At 38.9% G+C, this 25429-nt stretch overlaps 1 protein-coding gene and 1 pseudogene across 2 annotated transcripts in view; both read left to right on the forward strand.

The window, feature by feature from the left end:
• Positions 1 to 409: 409 nt before the first annotated feature.
• Positions 410 to 25429, forward strand: part of LOC131306456 (G-type lectin S-receptor-like serine/threonine-protein kinase SD1-1) — a 104436-nt gene continuing 79416 nt past the window's right edge. Inside the window, exon 1 of one of the 2 annotated variants that reach the window (XM_058332706.1) lies at positions 410 to 1842. In XM_058332706.1, the coding sequence (XP_058188689.1) occupies positions 555 to 1842 (1288 nt within the window). In that variant the 5' untranslated portion in view covers positions 410 to 554. Of the gene's footprint in view, positions 1843 to 22925; positions 23039 to 25429 lie in introns of those variants that run through there. The other variant, XM_058332713.1, reaches the window with a different exon arrangement.
• On the forward strand, positions 20741 to 23039 carry LOC131308481 (cysteine-rich receptor-like protein kinase 34; annotated as a pseudogene).

The raw sequence follows: 25429 nt of genomic DNA on the forward strand, positions 1-25429 counted from the left end.
CAGATTGTATTGGCTGCAAATGAACCACGAGCAGCTTCTGGCTCAGCTCGACTCGTTTAGTAGTCGGGCCGAACTCAAGCTTGAGTTTTGGGCTCGTTTAGTAAATGAACCGAGCTTAACACTCCAAACCTCGGCCCAACTTGCATAAAAGGCTCATTTAGTGGATGAATCTGGCTCAGCTCGTTAATACCCAAGTCGAGCTGGAGTTGTTGGATCGTAAATGAGCCAATTTGAACACAACAAAGCTTAGCTCGGCTTGTTTGCATCCCTAATACCAAAAGATAAAAAAACCCGGGGGGGGTAAACATTTTAACAATAAAGAACCTTCAATCAACCTCACCAGTCACCACCCACCCACACGGATCTTTCAAAGTCAATACCATTGACTGTCCTGCGTATGTAAACGATGATTACATTAAGAAGCCAAACACAATTACAAGAACATACTACTTAAGAAACCAGCAAAATTTGACTCTGGCCTTCTGCTATACTAATATCATAGTTTTCCGTTCAGTAGTGTGCCTCAATTTCAAAGTAGATCAAAAACCAAATCGATGAATCCCGAAAAATGGGTCTTCAATTTACTGCTTCCATTTCTTTTCTTCAAATTTTGCACTTCCATTGACACCTTAACTCCCGCCCAATCCATCAAAGACGGCAACGTTTTGGTGTCCAGTGGTGAAACCTTCGCACTGGGGTTTTTCAGTCCGGGAAATTCCAGTCGTAGGTATGTTGGAATATGGTATAACAAGATTCCGGAACAAACTGTCATTTGGGTAGCCAATAGGGATAGCGGAATCAACGGTACCTCCGGAGTTCTATCCCTTAACCGGGATGGAAACCTTGTCATCTATGACAACACCCGAAATCGTATTGTTTGGCAGACAAATGTATCAGCAGTTTCTTATTCAGCTCGACTCTTGGATTCGGGGAATTTGGTGTTGTTCCAAGGAGATAGTGGGAGTGGTGGTGTTGTTTGGCAAAATTTTGATTATCCTACGAATAACCTGTTGCCAAACATGAAGCTTGGGTTGGATCGGAGGACCGGTCTTGAACGGTTTCTCACATCGTGGAAGTCGAGAGACGACCCCGGTACAGGAGAATACTCCTTGCGATTTGAACCGAATGAGTTGCCCCAGTGGATACTATTCAAGGGCTCAACCCGAATCTGGCGGATACCCGCATCCGCATGGTTAAAACCTCCTAAAATTGCTAAAGCTGAGATCATGGCAAGTTCCTTTTTCTATGGAACCCAAGTGATTAACAATCGCGATGAAGTTTATACATCTTACACCCTGGGCAATGCGTCGAACCGGTCGACAGTGTTCGTGGATGAATTGGGTTCTTTAAAATTAGTGACGTGGGTCGGCAGATGGGTCGAGTTCTTTTCGGTCCCTAGAGACCAATGCGCTGCTTATGGCCGGTGTGGTGCTTATGGTTATTGCGACTTTAACATCGGGCAAGATTTTGAGTGCACGTGCCTTCCGGGATATGAGCCCAGGTCGGCAGAGGAGTGGTACATGCGTGATGCATCAAGCGGGTGCATCAAGAAGCCCGAGGAACTTTCCATGTGTGGAAATGGAGAAGGGTTTGTTAAGGTTGCGAATGCACAAATTCCAGATACGTCCAGGGCACGTTTGTTGATGAGCTTGAGCATGCATGAGTGCAAGGATGAGTGCTTGAGAAACTGTTCTTGCTTGGCTTATGCAAGCGAAGCAGAAGGAGGAGAGAGAGCGAACTGCATCACTTGGTATGAAAATTTGATGGATGTGAAAAGGTACATGAGAAGGTTCCCTGACGGTGGACTTGACTTGTATGTACGTGTTGATGCGGTTGAATTAGGTATGCCATTTTTTTTGTACCGGTTGCTTTCTTATCCCACTTGGGGTTCACTAGCTATGGCAACAAAAATGGTGCCACTTATCGAGGCCAACAATTGGAGCATAGTTTGCTATTCCTGTCCTAAACCCAATTGTTCCATTACTTACCAAAAAAAAAACCAAGAGTACACCATTCTAATTCAAGATTCTTTATATAAATTCCAATAAAATAGCCTTTTACATTTACTAACACTGTTCTGCAATTGAAGGCCTAAGTCTATTTAACTAAAATGCAAAAACAACTGGGATTGCGAAGGTTATATAGGGCAAACTTTACTATCAGAGGCAACAGGAAACAACAAAGGCAGTCTAACTCAAACATTTTCCAATAACATTATAGGCATGAAGCATCTAAAATCAACCGTAGCATTATGATTTGTGCAAATGATTATGAGTAAATTTGTGATTTGATGAATCAATGTCCAATGTTTTTGTTTTATTCAGCTCGACGTAGGAAATCTAGGAGACTAAAGCAAAAGAAGGTGACTGTTGTGGTGGCATCAGTTGTGTTAACATCAGTCCTATTTATCATCTTAGTAGGTTGGTTGGTGATGAAGAAGCGAAGAAGAGGTAAGCAATTAAACTGCATTTCTTACTATGTTTTCTTAAGCCTTTGTACTTAACTTTTGTTTTGGTTGCATAGAAATCTAAAGCACGATTGAATAATGCTATACAAACAGAAAAAACATACTGAAAAGTCATACAGAACAAGTGGTTGAAAGGCTGGCATATTATGTGGTTGAAAGGCAGGCTATCACTCCCAATGAAGGACCATGTAGTTGGATCGTCGGTTTTGTACTAAGTTATCGAAAAAGAAACAAGAGCCACCTTTGATGTGGTTGAAAGGCAGGCTTATCAATCCTCATTTCGGGTTCACCGAGTATAGAATTCATTTAGCTTCATATTTTATTGTTTTTCTCGATTATTGATGCAGGGATAGACATTCAAGACAGTGATGAAGAAAATATAGAATTGCCCGTCTTTGATATGGTCACCATTGTAGGCGCAACTAACAACTTTTCTGATACAAATAAAATTGGAGAAGGGGGTTTCGGCTTTGTTTACAAGGTAATTTTGTTTTTATGATTGAAACCATAAAAAAATGGAATGATTAAAATTCTCTAAAAGAGAGCTGAAAGCTGAGGACTTGCGAAGTAGTCTTTATGAAATTGACTCTTGTGTTGACTAACACAGGGGCGTTTATCAACTGGAAAAGACATAGCCGTCAAGCGGCTTTCGAGGGACTCCAAACAAGGTTTGAAGGAATTCAAAAACGAAGTTATTTTGATCGCCAAACTTCAACACCGTAATCTAGTTAGGCTTTTGGGAAGTTGCATCCTCGGAGAAGAACGAATGCTAGTTTACGAGTACATGCCTAATGGAAGCTTGGATTCCTTCATTTTTGGTTTGCCCAACAAACCTTCCTCTCTCTTTTCTTCTTATGAAGTCATACTTGATCAATTGGAAAGTATATTTCACAGAAGTTTGTCTCATTATATGACCAAGAAAATGGACAATTAAAACGTGTGATGAATTTCATGAATTGCAGAAATAACACGAAGCAAATTGCTCACATGGAGTAAACGCTTGGATATCGTTATTGGGATTGCTAGGGGGATTCTTTATCTTCATCAAGATTCGAGATTGAGAGTCATTCATAGGGATCTTAAAACTAGCAATGTGCTACTTGATAGTGAGATGAATCCCAAAATTTCAGATTTTGGCTTGGCTAGGGCTTTTGGAGGTGATCAGTCATCTGCAAAAACAAAAAGGGTGGTCGGAACCTAGTACGTGATCTAAGTCATGTTCCCAAGTTTACGCATAATAACTTTTAGCACCAAATTTTCATTTCTGTTTGTAATGTTATGCAGTGGTTACATGGCTCCCGAATATGCAATCGATGGCCTAATTTCAACAAAATCAGATATTTTTAGCTTTGGAGTCATAGTTTTGGAGATAATGAGTGGCAAAATGAATAGAAAATTCCATCACGCAGACCATGATCTAAACCTTCTTGGACATGTAAGTTCAAAGACAAAGAACCTGATAGCCTTTTCACCAACCCCATATTTTTCGATTTTTTATTTCTAACTATATTGAGCCAATTTCAGGCATGGAAACTTTGGATTGATGGAAAGGCTTTTGAATTAATAGATCCAGTGATGGTGGGTTCATTTCCAATGTCTAAGGTGTTGAGATGTATACAGATTGGTCTTCTATGCGTGCAAAAATGCGCTGAAGACAGGCCAACTATGTCGTCTGTGGTCTTAATGTTGGTTTCAGATATTGTAGCATTGCCCCAACCCAAGCAACCTGGCTTTTATATTGAGAGGAGTTCCGAAGAGACGCATGAACGTTCGCTGGCTCAAAGTTCTCCGAGCATCAATGAAGTGACAATGACCCACCTGGAGGCTCGCTAAAATATGTCGTTTATGGTCTTAATGTCGATTATGTCATTTTTTAAGAAGAGCCAACTGAAGGCCGGAACCAAACCCCTAGAGGCTCTGTTTCAATACCATTGCGTACTTTCATTACAATCAATGTAATTTTAATTTCAGAACTAAGTATTTTTGCTATGAAGTAATCTCACTAAGATCAATTATGATGTACTTTAATTATTAATTCCGCTGCTAATGAAGTTAATCGTTCCTTTTAATTAAATCATTTTTGGAGATTCGGGAAAAATGTTTAATTAACATCTCCGAAAATAGGGGCGTTACACCCCTGCCGTGTTTGTATCTCAATTTATTTACAACTGTTGAGTGCCTTGTCAACCGTATCCGTGCTTCTTTGTTTGGAAGTTGCATGGGGTCTTTAAGGCATCTTAGCTAGACTTTGTTTACATAATTACTCGTATACGTATTTGTAGGCTGTAGCTACTCCGCAAAATGTGAAGTGGCAGAGAGATTTTCCGAAATTACACCTACTGACATAACGCTTTCCCTGTGTTGGAGTCCATCCAAGAATATGCTAACAGTTATTTTTTGAAGTTCTGACTACAAAATGAAAAAAATAATGCAAATTTGAAAAATTACTTAAGTTTATACGCTTGAAAGCAAAATGCGTAAGTGCAGAGTTCTTTGTGGAATTCCAATGCCTCAGCAGTTTGAAAAGTGAACAAGTTTTGAGGGCTTGGTGGAACGGAGAGGCTTGCCGGTACCAGAAATCAAGCGTAAATAAATCTTTGGCTCCATTCTTGTAAGTATATAATTTTCTTCTTTTTCTTCTCCGTTTTGTGTGTTTTGTTTATTTTTTTGGATTTTTGTTAGATTCGTGAGATATTCTTGGATTAATCATCAGTCGAGACGAGAAGAGTCTAAAAAATACCGTACAAATTATAACCGAAAGCAAAAAAAAGTTCATTAAAAACTTTCAAGTATCAAATAGCTATTATATTTGTCTAAAATGTCATTTTATTTGAATTTTTTAAATATTAGTCCATATATTTATATTTTTATGATTCATCACGATTAACCTCAAAAATTACGACGAAAAACTAAATAAAAAGTTATGAAAAGAAAAAAAAAACTGAAATAAATTTTAGACTTGTAAAGTTTACAAGAACGGAGCCGTAGCCACCCATTACTGTGATTTTTTTATATAACTCAAGTGTTCGAGCAAGCTTACGAGTATCTCGACTAATTTTGAGTCCAATCCCATTGCCCACTTGCGGAGAGCCCAATTAAAAATGGAACGAAGTTTTGTATGACTGGCCTTAAAGGAATTGATAACAGCTGAGAATTTTCAAATCTAAGACATTAGAATGGAGTAAACCCCCAAGTCCGAGCCTTAGACCACCACGTGTATTCTTTAGTTGTAGACGTTAAAGTTTCATTGCTGACAGTAAAATCATACATATAAAACCTCTTTTTAGTGGCCATCAACTTTAAATTAAACTTAGGTGCGGGCATGATGAAAAAGATAGAATTTATATGCGTTTATATAGAATTAATCAGTCCAAAATCCTTTGGGTTTATAGATTAAGAACGAATTGGACAGAGATTGAAAAATTAAGGGGATAAAGGAAAAATTAGCCATAAAACGATATAAAATTCGTCGGAAAAGGGTACCGACACTCTTTGATAACTATGGGAATTTATGTTTAAATTGCCGACTATAATTTTCTTTTTCTTTTTTGACAAAAGGTGAGAAGAATTTTATTAATCTGATAGGCATAGCCTAAACATCAAAGAGATGCAAACCCCATGGGGGTAAAAAGGATGTCCACAGACCGGACATGCCATTGGAAAGGGCTTTTTGAGCACAACAATGTGCAGCCCTGTTACAATCACGATTAACAAAACCAAAATCACATGAACTGAATGAATTCTTCAAGACTAAACAATCATGAATAACTACTGCAATATCGGAGGGAGGGTCTTGATTATCATCGCATTTCCTCACAATCGTCTCCGCGTCCGATTCAATAAGCACCTTAGGACATTTTAGAGCAATCCCCAAATTTAACCCATCCCGGGCAAAGCCTCCACAATTCTGGACGAGTTGATCCCATCATGAAGAGCCAAAAAAATACCAATAACTCGACCATCGTCCCTTCGAGCCACTGCCCCTGTGCCAATAGTACTTGAGCTCTTGCATACCGCCGTATCGACGTTTATCTTCAGCACATTCCTCTCAGGTCGCTGCCATACCAAAGTTCCCAGGGGAGAGGGATTCGAGGGGGGATGGGGAACCCTAATATTTGCGTCCTTGAATTCATGAAAATCCCCTTGCGCTTTCCTACTAACAACATCAGATGCCCAAATTTTTCCATTGAAAATAAAGTCATTCCTTGCCCACCAAATCCACCAACAGTAAAGAAAAGCCATACCTAAGAAAGGAGAAGGCAGACCAAAAAGTGTAATACGATCATAGATGCATTCCCACCAATCAACCATGTGCCTGCACTCGAGTAGCTCTTCAGGTCTTAGCCGAAATGGAGAGTGAATCCATACTTTGATTGCAGCCTCACACTGAAAAAGAACATGCGCAATTGATTATTCCACTATACCACAGCGAGTACAAATTAGGTCAAGTATGATTTTGCGTGTCACTAGTGCTGAATTTGTTGCCACCGCATTATTAAAACACTTCCAGATAAATATTTTCACCTTCGGATGGAGTGATAGTCCCCATAGCTTCTTCCATACTGTAGGTAATACGTTCGACGAGCTTGTTTGCCCCTCTTGAAGGTTGCTACGAGAACTTAAGCCTTCCTTTGCTAAGCGGTAAGCTGTCTTGACTGAGAAAATTCCATTCCAGGATGGGTGCCAAATTTTACGATCTCGTTGGCTGGTATAACTGATAGGGATGGAAAGAATCGCATCTGCATCCTCATGATTGAAGGTCTCTCGAATCAGAGAAACCTTTCAAGATTTCGTATCTGGATCAATAAGATCTGCAACTTTCTCAATGCCCTCTCTTTTTGGTGTGGTTCTATCAATTCTAAAATCTGTATTCTTGGATAACCAAGGGTCCTCCCAAACATGTATATCTTTCCCGGAATGAACTTGCCATCGCCATCCCTTGTCAATCAGTTCCCGAGCCCAGACTATGCTCTTCCAAGCCCATGAAGCAGTGCTACTAGCATTGGCATGCCGGAATGATGTATGGGGGAAATACCTTCCTTTAAATATTTGTCTAAATAGAGAGGATGCACCAGAAATTAGTCTCCAGCCTTGTTTAGCTAACAGAGCTTGATTAAAAATCTCCAAATCACGTAGCCCCAACCCGCCATCACCTTTGCACCTATTCAGTTTTTCCCATTTAATCCAGTGAATTTTCCATTCCCCTTCCTTTGAACCCCACCAAAATCTCGCTTCTTCGGATGAAAATTGCTGCAAAAGAGTTTAGGCAACCGAAAGCACGACATGGCATAATTATGGTGCGTCAAAAGAACTGATTTCAACAAAACCTCACGCCTTGCCTGATTAACCTTGGACTCCTTGTAGCTCCGCAGACGCTTTGTTGTTCTATCTTTGATGTATTGAAAGAGATCACGCTTGGAGCTCCCAAGGAACACAGGAAGTGTCACGCCCTCGTTTTTCAACATAAATAACAATACCATTTTAAATACGAATCCTCACAATAGTACATACAATATCCCCAAATACATTACAGTTTCCAAATTTACAAGTATGTCCACCCGATACAGTATTCTAAAAAAAAAAAAGAGAAAACAATACAATGCAATTTGTTTTACGAAGATAGACAAGTACTTTCGAAAATAACTTTAGTCTGTGATATCTGCACGCACTCCAAACTTTCCATGACTGCGCCCCTATGATGTACCTGAAATTGATAGGTTGAGCTACACTAACCCAATAGAGAAATTTATACGCAAGTTATAGGAAAATATGATGAGTTATGCATCTAAAGTGAATAACGACAGATAAGCCCGAGTACACAAGACTGTCAACAGCAGGACACTATGATCAGGGATTCTAGAAAACCTATGTGAAGGATCTATCTACTCATATGTCAACAAGAACCATCAATATTCCTGCATCATTCCAAGTAAATCAACAACAGCTTTAGTACCGTTTCATTACAACTCATACAATTTCACAATCTTTCACATTTTCCCATTTCATCACCAAATCCCATTCCTCATTATCATCAGTCATCAGAATCTCTTTTCATCAACTTCATAAGCCAATTTCGTGTCATGTGTTTGAGCCTAAGCTCCTGCCAGGCACTTACTCGAAAACGAGCCCTGAAACCATACAATATGAGCATTTAGCTCCTACCAGGCATTTACTCATTTAAGAGCCCTGAAAGCAAATGATATGAGCATTTAGCTCCTGCCGGGCTAATTATGGGACCCCGATATCCCCTGCCAGGCGCCCACCCGTCGATGGGCCCCGAATGTTCTCGTTGTGTCCGATTGTTATTCACATTTCAATTCGCGTTTCCAAGTTGCAAGCACCAAACCATCTAGTCATTTCTCAATTTAATCAAACAAGTACTTCTCTACCAATTACGCACGTCACAATATTTCTTATAGTCTACGATGTTCACAGACTCTTTTACACTACTATAGCCTTTACGACGATACTCCAACTATGCTAACGAAAAATCAATGGCACAGACACGCTCGACGAATCGTACGATATAATCTTTCAAACTTAGGAATGATTTTCAGATATTCTGATTTTCAGCAAAGCAGTCCATGTTCAAAAATTTATGAGTGGTGCTAGGGACACACACACTCTCACACCCAAACACACACCCACCACTCACATGAGTGGTGGGTCCCACACACACTACACATTCTAGTGTGTGTATGGGGCCCACCACTCATGTAGTGTGGGTGTGTGTTTGGGTGTGAGAATGGGTGTGTCCCTAGAATTATTGAAAATTTATTAAAAATAGTATACTCAATATTTTTCAATGATTCCAACACCAAAACATCTCCAACTTACCCATCTTTAAAAACTATAAGGACCCATAACCAATAGGGTCGCTCAACCATAACAAACGATGAAAAATGCAGCTCTGTACGCTGCCTAAATTTCCAGATTTCAGTCCAATCTTCTAAAAATCACTATAAATCGAGTTCTTAATATTTTTGAGTGATTCCAATCTCAATAGTTGCGCGATTGAACGAAGCTTATAAGTCACGAAGGAACCCTTGTCAAATCTGCACTCCAAGGGCGGTTAAACAGGGGTTTACCGAGGCAACACGAATCTGTCACGCAGCATGACAGATTGATACGCCTCCACTCAAATGATCATAACTTTCTGTGTACTAAGAGTTTTAAGACGATTCTGGTGGCAAATGAAAGCTAACTTCAAGACCTTCGAACCGATACAAATTTTGCATAAAACAGACATCGGACGAGGAAGTTATGACCATCCGAAGTGGGCTGAAACCCAGAAAACGAGACCGATTGCAGACCAGTATTCTAAAAATCACCATAAATTCAATTCTCAACGGTTTCGGGTGATTTCAGTGGCATTAGAACGGGCTTTAAGTCTACTCTATTTCATACGAAGGAACCAAAATTCAAATCTAAGTTTAAGAAGGCGTAAAACTCCAAAAACGCAGGCCCTGTTCTGCTGATTTTCGGAAATGGAAGGAACAACCTTAAACAACGAAACAAGATACGATCTAGGTACATAAACACCGTATAAACGCATAACAAGAGTAAGAAATCCCTACCTCGTGAGTTTCGAGCAAAACCCAACCCTTTGACCTAGTCAACCGAGCTCCTAGGTTGTCCAATCATGATTTTTCTTGGATGGATAGGAAGCCCGCACTCCGTATAATGACTTTAATTCTTGGGCTTTGTTCGGAATCACGCTCTAAGTAAATGAAATCGAGGAGAGAAGTGGAGGGAGAGTTTCGAAGGGAGAGGGCCGAGAGAATACGGAGAAAGAAAAAAGAAAAAAAAGTGAAAGGGGAATTTCCCCTGTACGTCCATATACATATATATACACTTATCACACTTTCACCCCTGCACTTGCAATTATATCATGTTGATCCCATAATCTTATAACCATGCCATTATTCGAATTTCCACAATTTATGCCATTACTAGATAATTTTAATATTTTTAAATAAAAAAAAAATACGGCCCTAAAATACGGGTCTCTACAGGAAGCCCCAAGTATTTTGCACCGTATGCCTCCATCGATATGCCCACCTTTACTGATAAAAGATTCCGAGAATGGACAGGAGTGTTAGGACTGAAAAACACTGAAGATTTTTCCTTGTTTACTTTTTGACCGGAGGCAGCTTCATAGGAACCAAGGATCCGAGACAAAGCCTCGCAATCCTGATCTGTGGCACGACAAAATACAATAGAATCATCCGCAAATAATAAATGAGAGATAATAGGACAAAGACTGTTAATCCGAAACCCATGCATAAGTCTCTTGCTCAAAAAATCATGAAATAGGGCTGTGAAGCCTTCTCCGCACATGAGGAATAAATACGGAGAGAGAGGGCACCCTTGGCGGATCCCTCGGCTTGGATAGAAAGTATCCCCTGCTTCCCCATTAACTGTGATGGAAAAAGAGACTGTCTTCACACACTCCATAACCCATTCAATCCATTTTTGATGGAAACCTAACTATGTCATCACCATCTCCAAATAGCTCCACTCTATCCGATCGTATGCTTTTGCCATATCCAATTTGAATGCAGCCACCCCATGAGTACCATACCGTTTGTGCTTAATGTAATGTGTGAGTTCGTGAGCAATAAGAACATTATCCGTTATTTGACGACCCCCTACAAAAGCACTTTGATTTTCGGAAACAATAGAAGAGAGGAAAGGCTTGAGCCGATTGGCCAAAACCTTCGCAATGATTTTGTAACTTATGGTGCAGAGACTGATGGGGCGAAATTGGCTGACCTTTGTGGGAGTCTGAACCTTTGGAATGAGAACAATCTGAGTGCGGTTTACGCTTCTAAGCATTCTGCCATCATGGAAAAAACTACGTACTGCTCGGCAAACATCAACACCAACTATCTCCCAATACAGCTGAAAAAAACCTGTTGTCATACCGTCATAGCCAGGTGCTTTGTTTGGGTGCATCTCGAATAAAGCAGCTTTGATTTCCCCTGATGTAAACGGCTTCAGCAGGCTATTATTCATTGCAAGAGTAACTCGGGATGGAATAAAATTAGTAACCTGCTGAAGGTTTTGAACTCCTTCACTGACATACAAATGCTTAAAGAAACTCTGAAACTCGTTTGCAATGCCTTGTTGATCCGAAATCCAAATCCCATATGCATTTTCAATCCCCGAAATGTGATTACGTCTACTTGCATGAAAATAAGAAGTGTTGCGATCCCCAGATTGTAGCCATTTTTGGTGGGATTTCTGTTGCCAATACAGTTCCTCCTTCTCCCATTCATTCGCTACTTGATTCTCCAGATTCATGAGTCTATCATAATGAAGCTCACGCCCCTCAGATTCAAGCACCTTTATCTCTTCACACGCTTGGTCAATCTTCTTTCTGGAGTTGAGATTTTGTTTAACCCGCCATGATTTCAAAGCCAGCCTACAGCTCTTGATTTTTTGATTCAAGCAGAATAGACGAGATCCTATAACTCCTTGCTCCCATTGGTTCTTCACAATCGTTTGGACCTCCTCATACTCACACCACCTTGCATCGAACCGGAATGGTGTAACCGTCTCCTTGCCTCCGTCGTTAGCTTTAAAAGTAAGGCTTTATGATCAGACCCTATACAATCAAGATGCTCCACCGAGGCTTGGTTATAATGAGTAACCCACTGAGAAGAGACCAAGGCCCTGTCCAATCTAGACTCTACTAAATCTTCGCCCCTCCGGTTATTCCTCCATGTGAACGGGTACCCTCTGAAGCCCAAATCAGCCAAGCCACACTCCTCAATAAAAGATTGAAACCGTGCAAAACTCCAACGATCCCACAATACGCCATCACGCTTTTCCCCAGAATCCAAAATATCATTGAAATCCCCACAGAGACACAAATATAGCATCAACTGAGAACAAAAAAACTGAAATGAAGAATAAAATGGAATTAATAGAATGAATTTAATTCATTACATGAATTTTTCTTTTTGGAAGAAAAATCTAGAAAACAAGAAATTTTAAGAGAGCATATCTTTAAATAGGTCTTCGTCAGTTTATTCACCACAATTTTCTGGCAAAATGATATATGTGGATGAATGCACTGATTTAATTCCATTTGTCTTATACATAACTGAAAAGTCATCGAGAACAATTGTAAAATTGCAAGTATTCTTTATGAATTTTGATCGTGCTATTCGTACTAATACATGAGATTTTTTTTTTGTCAATCGATAAAAGAGATCTTTTTACATCAGATATGAAGTACAGAGTACAAACCCGGGCACTATATCAATTGTAGTGGTAGAGCCGGCCAGGATTTTGATCTAAGGAGGGCCGGATTAATTGATATATTTTTTTTTTATCAGAACGTGTACTTATTATATCATAAAGTTTTTGTTTTACAATGCATTACATTTGTATATCGAGATAATTATAGCCTAATGCAATTGAAATATAGTATCAATCATTTTGTCTTTTTCTTTAGGTAACTTCAACAGTCACGTGATTATTTTTTATTTATAAAAAAATTTGAGAAATGAGAATGTAAAATAACCGATTTTTTATCAACTAAAACCAAAACTATTAAGATTATAAATAGCTACACACAAATGATTATCAATAATATTCAAAATTAGGTATATACAAAATAACAAATTTAAAACTCGGGGGTGGGGGGGCTGTTTCCACCCCCAACCCCAAGGTAGCTCTGCCACTGATCAATTGTGAGAGTCCACGAGACAACCAAGTCCAACAACTCAACCAATACAAGAAAACAACCAAACCCAACAACTCAACCAATACAAGAAATAATCCTATTATAGGGTAGAAATAAATAAAGTAAGGAAAAACTCTCTAAGGGAAGAACACCCCATACACAAGTGGGAAGACTCAAACTCCTGACCTCCTAGTGAGATACAAGAGTTCTGACCAACTGAGCTAGCCCCAGTTGGTTAATAATACATGAGATTTGTGTAAGTGTTAATTATTTGTTAATAAAGTTAATAGAGTCAACGTAATTTTTAAACACGTGATACAAATTCATGGAGCCACCACTGATCATACACATCTTTTCAAAAAGGGAAAATTACGGGTTAGAGGTGTTGACCCGGATTAATCCCAAAATCATGGTCTGCACTCTTGAAACTACCACTCTCATGACAAGAGGAAAAATATTGACTAATACATGGTGTGCCAACTTGAAATGTCTATTTTACCCTCCTTTATATATCACTTATTAGCCCTAAAACTCATTCCTCCCCCAATCTCTCATCGTTTAACTCACCAGGCCATTCCTCTCTCACTCTGGTATCTCTCTCTCTCTCTCTCTCTCTCTCTCTCTCTCTCTCTCTCTCTCTCTCTCTCTCTCAAGTACTCGCAGTTACCCTCAACTGATTTAGGTTTTGGTTGGGAAAAAACGATACTAATTTGGGTTTGATTGGGGAAAAATCGGAACTAATTTAATTGGGTTTGCCTTTCAAAAAAACTTGGTGGTGGTTGCTATGGGGGTTGAGGGGTGATGGTGCCGGAGATGGGGGATGGTGGTGGCGGTGAAGAGATTAAGGGATTTTGTGGTTTGTGAATGACAAAGAATTGGGGGTTTTCAAATTGTGTGTGAGAGAGAGAGAGAGAGAGGTGGGTATGGCTAGGGGTGGTGGTTGCTATGGAAGTTGAGGGGTGTCGGTCCTACTCGAGATGGTAAGATGGTGGTGGGCCTGGTGGTGGTGAAGAGGAACAGGCGAAGGGGAGATGGCATATTTCAATAAAAATGACTTGGTTTTTAACAATAAAAATGATGATCTATTTCAATATAATAAAACGCGATGATCTATTTCAATATAATAAAACGCCTATTTCATATATTGACTTTCCCTTTTCTGGATGAATAAGGTTGGTTGAGCTTCAACGGGAGATGACATTCATTGAACAAGATATGATTTGGTCTTTATCAGTAAAAATGATGGTTTGTTTTAATATAATAAAAAATTTGTTTCATATATTGACTTGCCCTTTTTTGGCCTAAAGAAGGTTGGTTGAGCTTGAATGAGAGATGTCATTCATTGAATAAGATATGACTTAGTCTTTATCAATAAAAATGATGTCTGTTTCAATATAATAAAAATGTTGTTTCATTTATTGTCTTGCTCTTTTTTGGCCCAAACAAGGTTGGTAGAGCTTTAATGAGAGATGTCATTCATTGAACATGATATGACTTGGTCTTATCAATAAAAATTATGGTCTATTTCAATATTATAAAGAATCTGTTTCATATATTGACTTGCCCTTTTTTTGCCCAGATAAGGTTGGAGCTTCTAATTACAAACAATGTCGTTTTATATTCAGGGGCAAAATTGTCCCAACTGCTTCTCCGGGGTTATGGTTACCACATATTTGTCATTAAAAGGCTTCCTACCATGTATGAGTCATTTCGAAAGTGTAGCCCATGAAAGTGGCAAGCCTTCCGTACTCCACATGCCAGTCATTTTCCCTTTCAAAAACTAAATGAGGATATTAGAGCTTTGCCGATTGGGAAAAAAATATAAGGATATAAGATTCCTATTACTGGTGCTCTTGACACCTGCTGTTGTTTCTGCTGCTGCTGCTAAATAGGCCTTCTGAGACATTGTTCGCAGATGATGCAAAAATTAAGATGCAGCAGTTTTGCCAACAGGGGTGATGGAGCCTTAGGCTCAAATGTGGATGCTGTTTGTGGTTCTACTAAGGGGATGCCATGGTGCTGCAGCTGGTGATATTTGTGTAGATCGATCTTGAGATGATTTGGGGTTGTATTAGTTAGTTGTCCAGCTCGTAAAGTTTGGTGTTTTATAATCTGTTTGCAAAGTTTTGGTTGGTATCTTGCCAACCATGGAATTTTGTTTTTGTTTTGGGGTGCTAGATGGGATATGATTGTCGCGGTGCCCGTTGTGATGCCATCATGCCGAGTGTCCGTTTAATCTTTGTAACCCATTTTTCGAAGATTAATAAATTTCTTTTTGCTTAAGAAAAAGAGAGCTAGTAGTTTGAAGGGAGAAAGCTTATATCGTTGACTGGATGTGGAAGAAAAATGTAAAGAAGGGATGTTTGAAAATCTTCGACAGGAGAAGGGATGTTTGAAAATCTTCGACAGGAGAAGGGATGTTTGAAAATCTTCGACAGGAGAAGGGATGTTAAACGGTCCCCTTCAAAATAAATAGCCTTGGACCTTGGTTGTAGAAATCAAACTGTTGGTATTTTTTGTTCATGTGGCCGGGAAATATTTTTGGGTTACTTGAAAAATGCTCAGCCGATGGTAACTTGGATCTTTTCATGGCATGGGTATTTGGCTTGGTCAATGGGTGCTTTAATAATTGGCATGGTAGCCCTTTGGAATTCTAAGAGGATGTCCAATGGGGGGTGCTATAGCCATTTTCTATCCTCCGTTATAGAAGTACTCCATGCTCCAATGAGGATGGAAAATGGCAAAGATGGATACGGAGATTCCATCCCCAAATGACTATAGCTATAGTTGACACCTCATCCTACCCAACTGCCATCTACCAGAAAATGAGCCAGAGAGTATGTTAGTGTTATTGGCAATTTCGGAATACCGGCAAACCATTAGAGTCTGTATTTCTTTTTTTATTTGGGTTTGGGAGGTGGTGTGTAGTTTGTTGAGTCTAGATACTCCGCCCATGAATCAAGATTCGTTGATAAAGTCCTTGCCATGCAAATCCTCATAAAGTGCATCTCGACAAGGTATAAGCTTTTGCATTTCATGTTACATCTAGACTAATGATTTTTCATGCATCATATGGTTTTTTTAATGTCTCATCATTTGAACATTAATCCTTGTTTAGGTTGCTTAGGCATTAGAGCATCCACAATGTAATAATCAAAACTAAAAGGTTGCTAAAGTTAGCAATATTTGCTCAAAAAAGTGCTGACATTGTAATAACCAAACTTAGCAACCTCTTAGCAACTTATCAAATTTTGACATTTGAATAACCAAACTTAACAACTTTTACCAATAACCAAAACTCGATAACCAAACCCAATAACCAAATTCAAAACTAAAAAATTAAAAAACACCTCACATTAGAATCGTCTCATCGAGACGAATAATTTAGTGTGGTCGGGTGCGCGATTGGAACTCGTTTGCAATTGGACATAGATGCATTGCGGATTGTGGGGGGTTTTTTTTTATAGGGATACAAAAATAACCAATGTGGAGATCAAGTTTGTTAGGTTTGATTATGAACTAAATGGATAATCAAATGCTGACGTGACACATTTTGATTATCAATTTTGATTATTCCCATTGCGGATGCTCTTAGTCTTTTAGCTTGTCTTCGAGAGTAGTAGAAGAATTTTTTTCTAAGGCAAGAAAATGCATTGATTAATTTGTGTGAAAGTGGAAATTTTTCTAAGGCAAAAGTGTCTAGTAGCCTAGCGTTTGAAAGGCACTTGCAAGGGGAGCCAATACAAGGACACGCGCTTGTAAAGGGATCAAGCGCCATTCAAAGTGTTCTTAAATTTACAATTAATTTTAATTATCTGGTTGAATGGCATTCGCAAGGCGCTTGTAAGGGGATGGAGCGTCAACAAGCGCCCACGTCCACAAAGGGATTGAGCGCTTGCAAGCCCTTGCTCTTCGAGCCTTCTTATTGTGGGCTTAGGTCATCATACTTTCAGATATAAATACATCTTTCTCTCCCATTTAGGGTACAACTTTGCATAAACCCACTTTTAGATTAGAGAGAAACCTTTCCCCTATATTTATGTGGTTCTTTATGCATTTGAGATGGTTTTAATTCATTGTATGATCATCTCTTTGCCAATTTTGGGGTATACTCTAATATCTAATGTATATGTTCTAAATTGATTCTTTGTCCAAAATCTTCATCACACTCTCATGTCATACACTTGGGCTTTTAGTAAACGAGCCGACCTTAGCACGACAAAATTCGATTCGGCTTGTTCATACCCAAGTCGAGTTCGAGTTTTCAACTTGTAAACGACCCAATTCAAACACAACAAAACTTGGTTCGGCTCGTTTGCATCCCTATTACCAATGGTTGAAGGACAGGGGGAAACGTTTTTGTCCTTGAGAACTCAAAAAAAACTCAATGGTGTGGTAGGACAAGAAAAACGTTAACTTACAAAGTCAGTGCACGCGTCGGACCTTCAATCAAATCAGACACACCATTCTTTCAACGACATTAATTAATTCCATTGACGATTTATCCTGCATATGTAAATGATGATTACATTATGAAGCCAAACACAATTACAAGAATATACTGATATATCATAGTTTTCTGTTCAGTAGTGTGCCTCAATTCAAAGTATATAGATCAAAAATCAAAACGATGAATCCCGAAAAATGGGCCCTCAACGATTTCAGAACAAATTGTTGTTTGGGTGGCCAATAGGGATTGCCCAATCAACGGTACCTCCGGGCTTCTATCCCTCAACTGGGATGGAAACCTTGTCATCTACGATAATACCCAAAATCGTACTAATTGGCATACAAATGTATCCGCGGTTTTTTACTCTGCTCAACTCTTGGATTCCGGAAATTTGGTGTTGTTCCGAGGAGATAGTGTGAGTGGTGATGTTGTTTGGCAAAGTTTTGATCACCCTACGAATACTGTGTTGCCAAACATGAAGCTTGGGTTGGATAGGAGGACAGGTCTTGAATGGTCTCTCATATCGTGGAAGTCGAGAGACGACCGTGGTACAGGAGAATACTCCTATTTGGTCGAACCAAATGAGTTGCCCCAATTGATACTATTCAAGGGCTTAACCCGAGTCTGGCAGATACCCGCATGGTTAGAATGCCCTAATAGTGCAATTTCCATACTCATTGGAACTTACGTGAACAATCATGACCGAGTTTATGCGTTTTACACCCCAATCAGTGCCTCGAACCTGTTGACGGTGTTCGTGGATGAATTGGCTTCTTTAAAAATGCTGACATGGGTCGGAAGATGGGTCGAGTTCTATAAGGTCCCTGACGACCAATGCGATTATTATGGCTGATGTGGTGCTTATGGTTACTGCAACTCAAATAACAGGCAAGAGTTCGAGTACACGTGCATTTCAGGGTATGAGCCCAGGTTATAGAGGAGTGGTATCTGTGGGATGCATCGGGAGGGTGCGTCAAGAAACGTGAGGCACTTTCCATGTGTGGAAACAGATACGTCTATGGCACATGTATCAATGAGCCTCAATGAGCCTGAGTGCAAGGATGAGTGAATGAGAAACTGTTCTTGCCTTGCGTACATGAGTGATGCAGAAGCTGATGCAGAAGCAGAAGCGAGGGCGAACTGCATCACTAGGTATGAAAATTTGATGAATGTGCGAAGGCACGTGAGAAGATTTCCTAGCGAGGGACTAGACTTGTATGTAAGGGTTGACGCGATTGAATTAGGTATGTCATTTTGTTCTGAATTTTAGTACTGAATTTAATGAATAGAAAATTAGATGCCAACCCTAGTTTTTAGGTTTGGTTTTATCCCATCCCTGAATATTATTACTGAACCAATCTAGGTTCGGTTATGTTGCTGAATATCTTTTATGCCCCGATCCCAATCTGAAAACCTCCCAAACTCGCATATTTCTACCAGTTACTGAACCAAAGCGCTCTCACTCTCTCCTCCACCATTCGCCTCAGCGAATTCCCCTGCAACAGCTCCAACCACCACGGCTTCCTTCCTGTCGTCGAGAACGCGGCACCTCATCTTCACCTTCTTCGATCCTCCATCTTCTATCGTCATTCGGAAGCAGCTCAAGTAGATCAAATTACAGCCGTAAATTCAAATCCTATTACTCCACCCACCTGAGAAGAAATGGCTGCCGGCGGTGGCGGCTTGGTAGCGAGGAGTCTCTTGGCCTCGTGCAGAATTCAGAGGAAATTATCGTGGCGTGAATATCCGTCAGCCGCCGCCGGTGTTCGCCCATGACGCTCGAAGAATAAAAGCGAAACTCAGTCAGACGACTGACGAGTTCTAGCGCTCAGGGTGCTCTAAGAAGGACTCAGATTCATCAGCAAAGTGACGGACGCAGACGAGATTTGGAAGAAGGTGGAGTCGCGGCTCGAGTCGTTTGGCCAAGAACAGGTTGCTCTGTAAAGATGACTTTCGTGAATGCACAGGTACTTGATCACGAGCATTTTAAAGCATGCCAATTTGGTGAATGCTTGTAATTCAGAGGGAAATTTATTTCCAATTTGGGGTATTAGTCTCTGCACTCGTTATCGCATGGACAAGTTATCTCTAGTACGCAAAAAATCATTATACACGTTTGATTTTGATTACTTTTTTTTTTTTTTTTGGTTCAATTTTTGTTCGTGTGTGTATTTTCTATGAGAACTGTGTATTGTTCATGAAAACTGTCTTTGAGAACTATGTATTTTCTATGAGAACTGTATATTTTTCTATGAGAACTGTGTATTTTCTATGAGAATTGTGTATTTTTCTATGAGAATTGTCTATTTTCTATAAGAACTGTATGTTTTCCATGATAACTGTTTATGAGAACTGTGTATTTTTTATGAGAATTGTGTATTTTTCTATGAGAACTGTTTATGAGAATTGTCTATTTTCTATGAGAACTGTATATTTTTCATGAGAACTGTGTATTTTCTATGAGAATTGTGTATTTTCCATGAAAACTGTGTATTTTCTATAAAAACTGTGTATTTTTTTATGAAAACCGTCTATTGTCTATGAGAACTGTCTATGAAAACTATATATTTTCTATGAAAACTTTATATTTTAGTGGGTAGTGAGGCTATATGAACGGTGTATTTTTCAGTTCACATAGACATAGTTCTCATAAACACAGTTCTCATAGCCAATTCTCATAGACACAATTCTCATAGGCACAGTTCTCATAAACAAAGATATTTTTGTCCGAATAAATATGAGTCAGGACTATTTTAAAAAAGATTAGATAAAAATATTATATTCAGGGTTGGGATAAAATCAAAGCTAAAAAAAAGAACCGATCACTAAAAACCCCTTTAATGAATCAATGTCCAATGTTTTTATTTTATTTACCTCAACGTACGGAATCTAGAAGAATAAAGCGAAGGAATGTGGCCGTTGTTACGACATCAGTTGTCTTGTCATTCGTCGTCGGTATCACCTTAGTTTGTTGGTTGGTGATGAAGAAGCGAAGAAGAGGCAACCAATTAATCGGCATTTCTTACTATGCTATCTTATGTCTTTGTACTTATGTTACGTTTTGGTTTCATAAGAACATTTTGACGACGTGACACAATATAATTGATTTAGAGAAAAGTCACTCCCAATGAAAGACCATGTAACTGTTTCGGAAGAATTTAGTTTTTCATTAGAATTTGTAACCTCAGTTTTGTACATGGTTATCAAGAAAGAATCACACTTGGGCTTATCCCCCTCCTCAAGTCTGGGTCACTGAGTATTGAACTCATTTAGCTGTATATTTTCTTGTTTTTCTGCGATTACTGATGCAGGGATAGACATTCAAGACAGTACAGATGAAGAAAACGTAGAACTGCCCTTCTTTGATATGGTCACCCTTGTAGAGCAACTAACAACTTTTCTGATACAAATAAAATTGGACAAGGGGGTTTCGGCTCTGTTTACAAGGTAATTTAGTTTTAATTATTGAATCTATAAAAAAAAGTGGAACGATTAAAATTCTCTAAAAGAGAGCTAAAAGCTGAGGACTTACGAAGTAGTCTTAAAGAAATTGACTCTTGTGTTGACTAACATAGGGGCGTTTATCAACCGGAAAAGACATAGCCGTCAAGCGGCTTTTGAGGGACTCCAAACAAAGTTTGAAGGAATTCAATAACGAGGTTATATTTTGATCGTGAAACTTCAACACCGTATTCTAGTTAGGCTTTTGGGATGTTGCATCCTCGGAGAAGAACGGATACTAGTTTACAAGTACATGCCTAATGGAAGCTTAATTGGATTCCTTCATTTTTGATTTGCCCAATAAACCTTCCTCTCTCTGTTTTCTTCTTCTTAGGAAGTCATACTTTATCAATTGGTAAGGATATTTCACATAAGTTTGTCTCATTATATGACGAAAAAAATAAACTAGTCAAAAATGTTAGGGAAAAAAACTGAAATGGCCCTATAGTTAAGTGTTTGTGTCAACTTGGTCCCTGTAGTTGTAATTGGCTCAATTTACACTTTGTACTTTCTATTTCATTCTAACTTGGTCCAATTACTAACCGCCGTTAGTCCGCCGTTAGTCCTTTTAACAGCAAAATCAAATGGCCCCTTTTTTGGGGGTTAAAACAGTAATTCTTTCATTCCCCTCTTGCCCTAATATTAGGGGTGTCCACGGGTCGGGCGGTCGGGTTTGACCCCAGACCCAGACCCGACATGGCGGGTAACAAATATTTTAGGCCCGCAAACCGAACCGAAAAGGGTAAGAACAGTATGCGATCCCGATTCTTTACGTCGGGTCTGACTAGAAACCAAATTAATTTTTATGAATTTGTCGGGTCGAGTAAGAAACGCACGAACCCGGACCCCGAACCAAAATTTGATTTTTAACAGAAAATAAATCCGTACCCATCCGAAGCACATATTCGACCCCACCCGGGACCCTTCGGGTCTGGTCGGGTGGACGGGTGGACAAATTTTTTGCACAGGCCTACCTAATATATCTCTGAACCGAAAGACAACTCATTCTTCCATTCTCCATTGATAAGGAGGCACCTGAGAATAAATTTGGCTATAGTTTTCTGCAAAAAGTTGCCCTCTAATTCAGCATTTTCATGATTAGCCATAAGTCAACATAACCATTGGTATTGTCTGCCTGTTTAACTTATGAACAAATACTGAGATGCTTTATTTTTCTGCATAGTACTGAAAATTCATATAGAACCATGTCCAAAAGTCACAACATGATAAAGATTCAAAAGTCAGAACATGATAAAGAACTATGTCCAAAAGTCAAAATATTACATAAACTCTGGGGTTGGTACGCTAAATAAGCCAAGTGGCTTATTTTTTTGTCCTTATTCAATTTGTTTCGCATTTGTTAGTTTTTTTGTCAATTTTTCGGGATTATTGTTTCGTCATGACGAGAGGAAGCTAAAAAGTAAAAACTTACCATCAAAATCCAATTTTTTTGAATAAAGACAAAAAAAATTGGCTTATTGATATTAGCTTATTTTTGTCTTTATTTAAAAGGACTAACGGCAGACTAACGGCAGTTAGCAATTGGACTAAATTGGAACAAAATGGAAAGAACAGAGTATAAATCGAGCCAATTACAACTACAGGGACCAAGTTGACACAAACGTTTAACTACAGGGACCAGTTCGGTTTTTTTTCCAAAATGTTATAAATTTCGTAAAATTGCAGAAATAACACGAAGTAAATTGCTCACATGGAGCAGGCGTTTGGATATCATTGTTGGGATTGCTAGGGGGATTCTTTATCTTCATCAAGATTCGAGATTGAGAGTCGTTCATAGGGATCTTAAAGCTAGCAATGTGCTACTTGATAGTGAGATAAATCCCAAAATTTCAGATTTTGGCTTGGCTAGGGCTTTTGGAGGTGATAAGTCATTAGCAAAAACAAAAAGGGTGGTTGGAACTTAGTACGTGAAGACAGGCCAACTATGTCGTTTGTGGTCTTAATGTTGGTTTCAGATATTGTAGCTTTGCCTAACCCAAGCAACCTGGCTTTTATATTGAGAGGAGTTCCAAAGAGACGCATGAACGTTCGCCGGCTCAAGTTCTCCGAGCATCAATGAAGTGACAATGACCCAGCTAGAGGCTCGCTAAAATATGTCGTCTGTGGTCTGAAATGTGGATTATGTTGTTTTTGAAGAAGAGCCAACTGATGGCTGGAGCCAAACCCCTTGAGGCTCTGTTTCAATACCGTTGTGTACTTTCATTATAATCAGTGTAATTTTAATTTCAGAACTAAGTATTTTTGCTATGAAGTAATCTCACTAAGATCGATTATGTTGTATTTTAATTATTAATTCTGCTGCTAATGAAGTTAATCGTTCCTTTCAATTAAATTACTTTCTGGAAAATTGGGAATAATGTTTAATTAACATCCCTGAAAATAAGGACGTTTCACCCCGCCGTGTTTGTATCTCAATTTATTTACAACTGTTGAGTCTCGCGTCAACCGTACCCGTGCTTCTTAGTTTGGAAGTTACATGGGTCTTTAAGGCATCTTAGCTAGACTTGTTTACATAATTACACTTAGAAGAAATTAAGTAGGCATCCTGTTTGGAGAACTTATTTAGGTGTCCAAATTAAGTATGCATCCTGTTTGGAGAACTTATTTAGGTGTCCATCCTGGTTTATCTAACTTATTTTTGTCAAATTTGACACTTCTCAAAACTTGTCATGTTTTCTAATTTTTGTCATGTTTTTTATTTGATGTTTTGTTCATTTACCTCGATCGAAACCTACACTTCTGGAAACTTGCATGTTTTCCGATTTTGTCATATTTTTTAATTGATCTTGTTTTGTTCATCTACCTCAACAACGTTTTGTGAATTGATCGTGTTTTTCCATATTTTCCGGCTTACGCATTTGTTTTTGTAAGAGTCATGTTTTTTTTTTTAGATTTTTGGGAAATGAAAATATGAGAGAGAGAAGATTAGGAGAGAGAAAAAATTCAAAAGATTAGATGAGTGAAATATTTGAAAGAGGAGAGAGAATTGAGATAATTAGAAAAGTAAAAAAAAAAAAAAGAGAAAGATTTGAAAAATTAGGAGAAAGAAAGGATTGTTTAAGATTTAATTGAATTTGAGGATGAAAAGATAAGTATTTAAACACATTAGGATGAACACCTAAATAAGTAGGGTAAAAAGGATGGCTAATTAAGTTCCCCTTACATGTATATGTAACTGTTGCTTTAGCTTGTGTTTGGACCTATAATCTATTTATTACTCCACAATATGTGAAGTGGCAGACAGGATTCTGAATACCATTTTAGACATGGGTACCGGTTTTTTACTGGTACGTACCGTACCAGTACCGGTCAGGTACTGGGTGCCGTTTCAAATTTACCGCAACTACAATATATATAATAATTATATATAATTATAACTCAAAAAAATTCCCCATGCCATGCTATTCATCATAAAATACATATATTAAGACAACAAGTTCCTCTATACACATGAAAATACATCTAAAACAAAGGGTACTTTTGTCATTCACAATTAGACTTCCCGGGTACTTTTGTTCCCATCCCCCTTCTTAAACAAAGGAGTAGGACTACGACCATCGCATGGATTTCGAGGTGACCGTTCACCGCACGTCTATTGTGGGTCCCAAAAAATACAGAAAAATATTCATAAATTTTAAAATAATATTTTAAGGGACCCTGTAAAAAATCAGTTTCAACGGATATCGGTAGATATGTTTTTTGAATTTGTAGGGATGAAACTGCAACACTAAACAGTTTCGTTCCTATAAATTTTGAAAAACATACCTACCGATATCCGTTGGAGCTAATTTTTTTCAGGGTCCCATGAAATATTATTTTAAAATTTATAAATATTTTTCTATATTTTTTTAGGGGCCAATAAGTGCGTGGTGGATGATCCCCGCATTTTCATGTGGTGTACCTAGACTTTCCGTAAACAAAGCGTACTTTTGTCATTCACAATTAAATTGAAGAAGGTTAATATATGGATTTACTGCGTACTCTCTCTCTCTCCTCAACCAGCCAGGCAGCCATGGAAAATCAAGTATCTCTCTCTCTCTCTCTGCTCGGCTACTCGCTCCTTCTCTTTGATCGCGATTTGAAATCGAGATGCGATTGTAAAGCCCACAGTCCGTGCAAAATGATACCGGGCGGAATCACCGGTACTCGCCGGTAATATCTGAGATTAGAGCCGGAATGGTATTTGAGGTATAAGTTATCGGTTTTACGCAAATCCGATATGTACCGGCCGGTACGGTACGAGATTAACAACATTGGTGGCAAAGCGATTTTCCGAAATTGCACCTACTGACAT

This window comes from Rhododendron vialii, chromosome 11a (assembly GCF_030253575.1).
Source record: "Rhododendron vialii isolate Sample 1 chromosome 11a, ASM3025357v1".
NCBI lineage: Eukaryota > Viridiplantae > Streptophyta > Magnoliopsida > Ericales > Ericaceae > Rhododendron > Rhododendron vialii.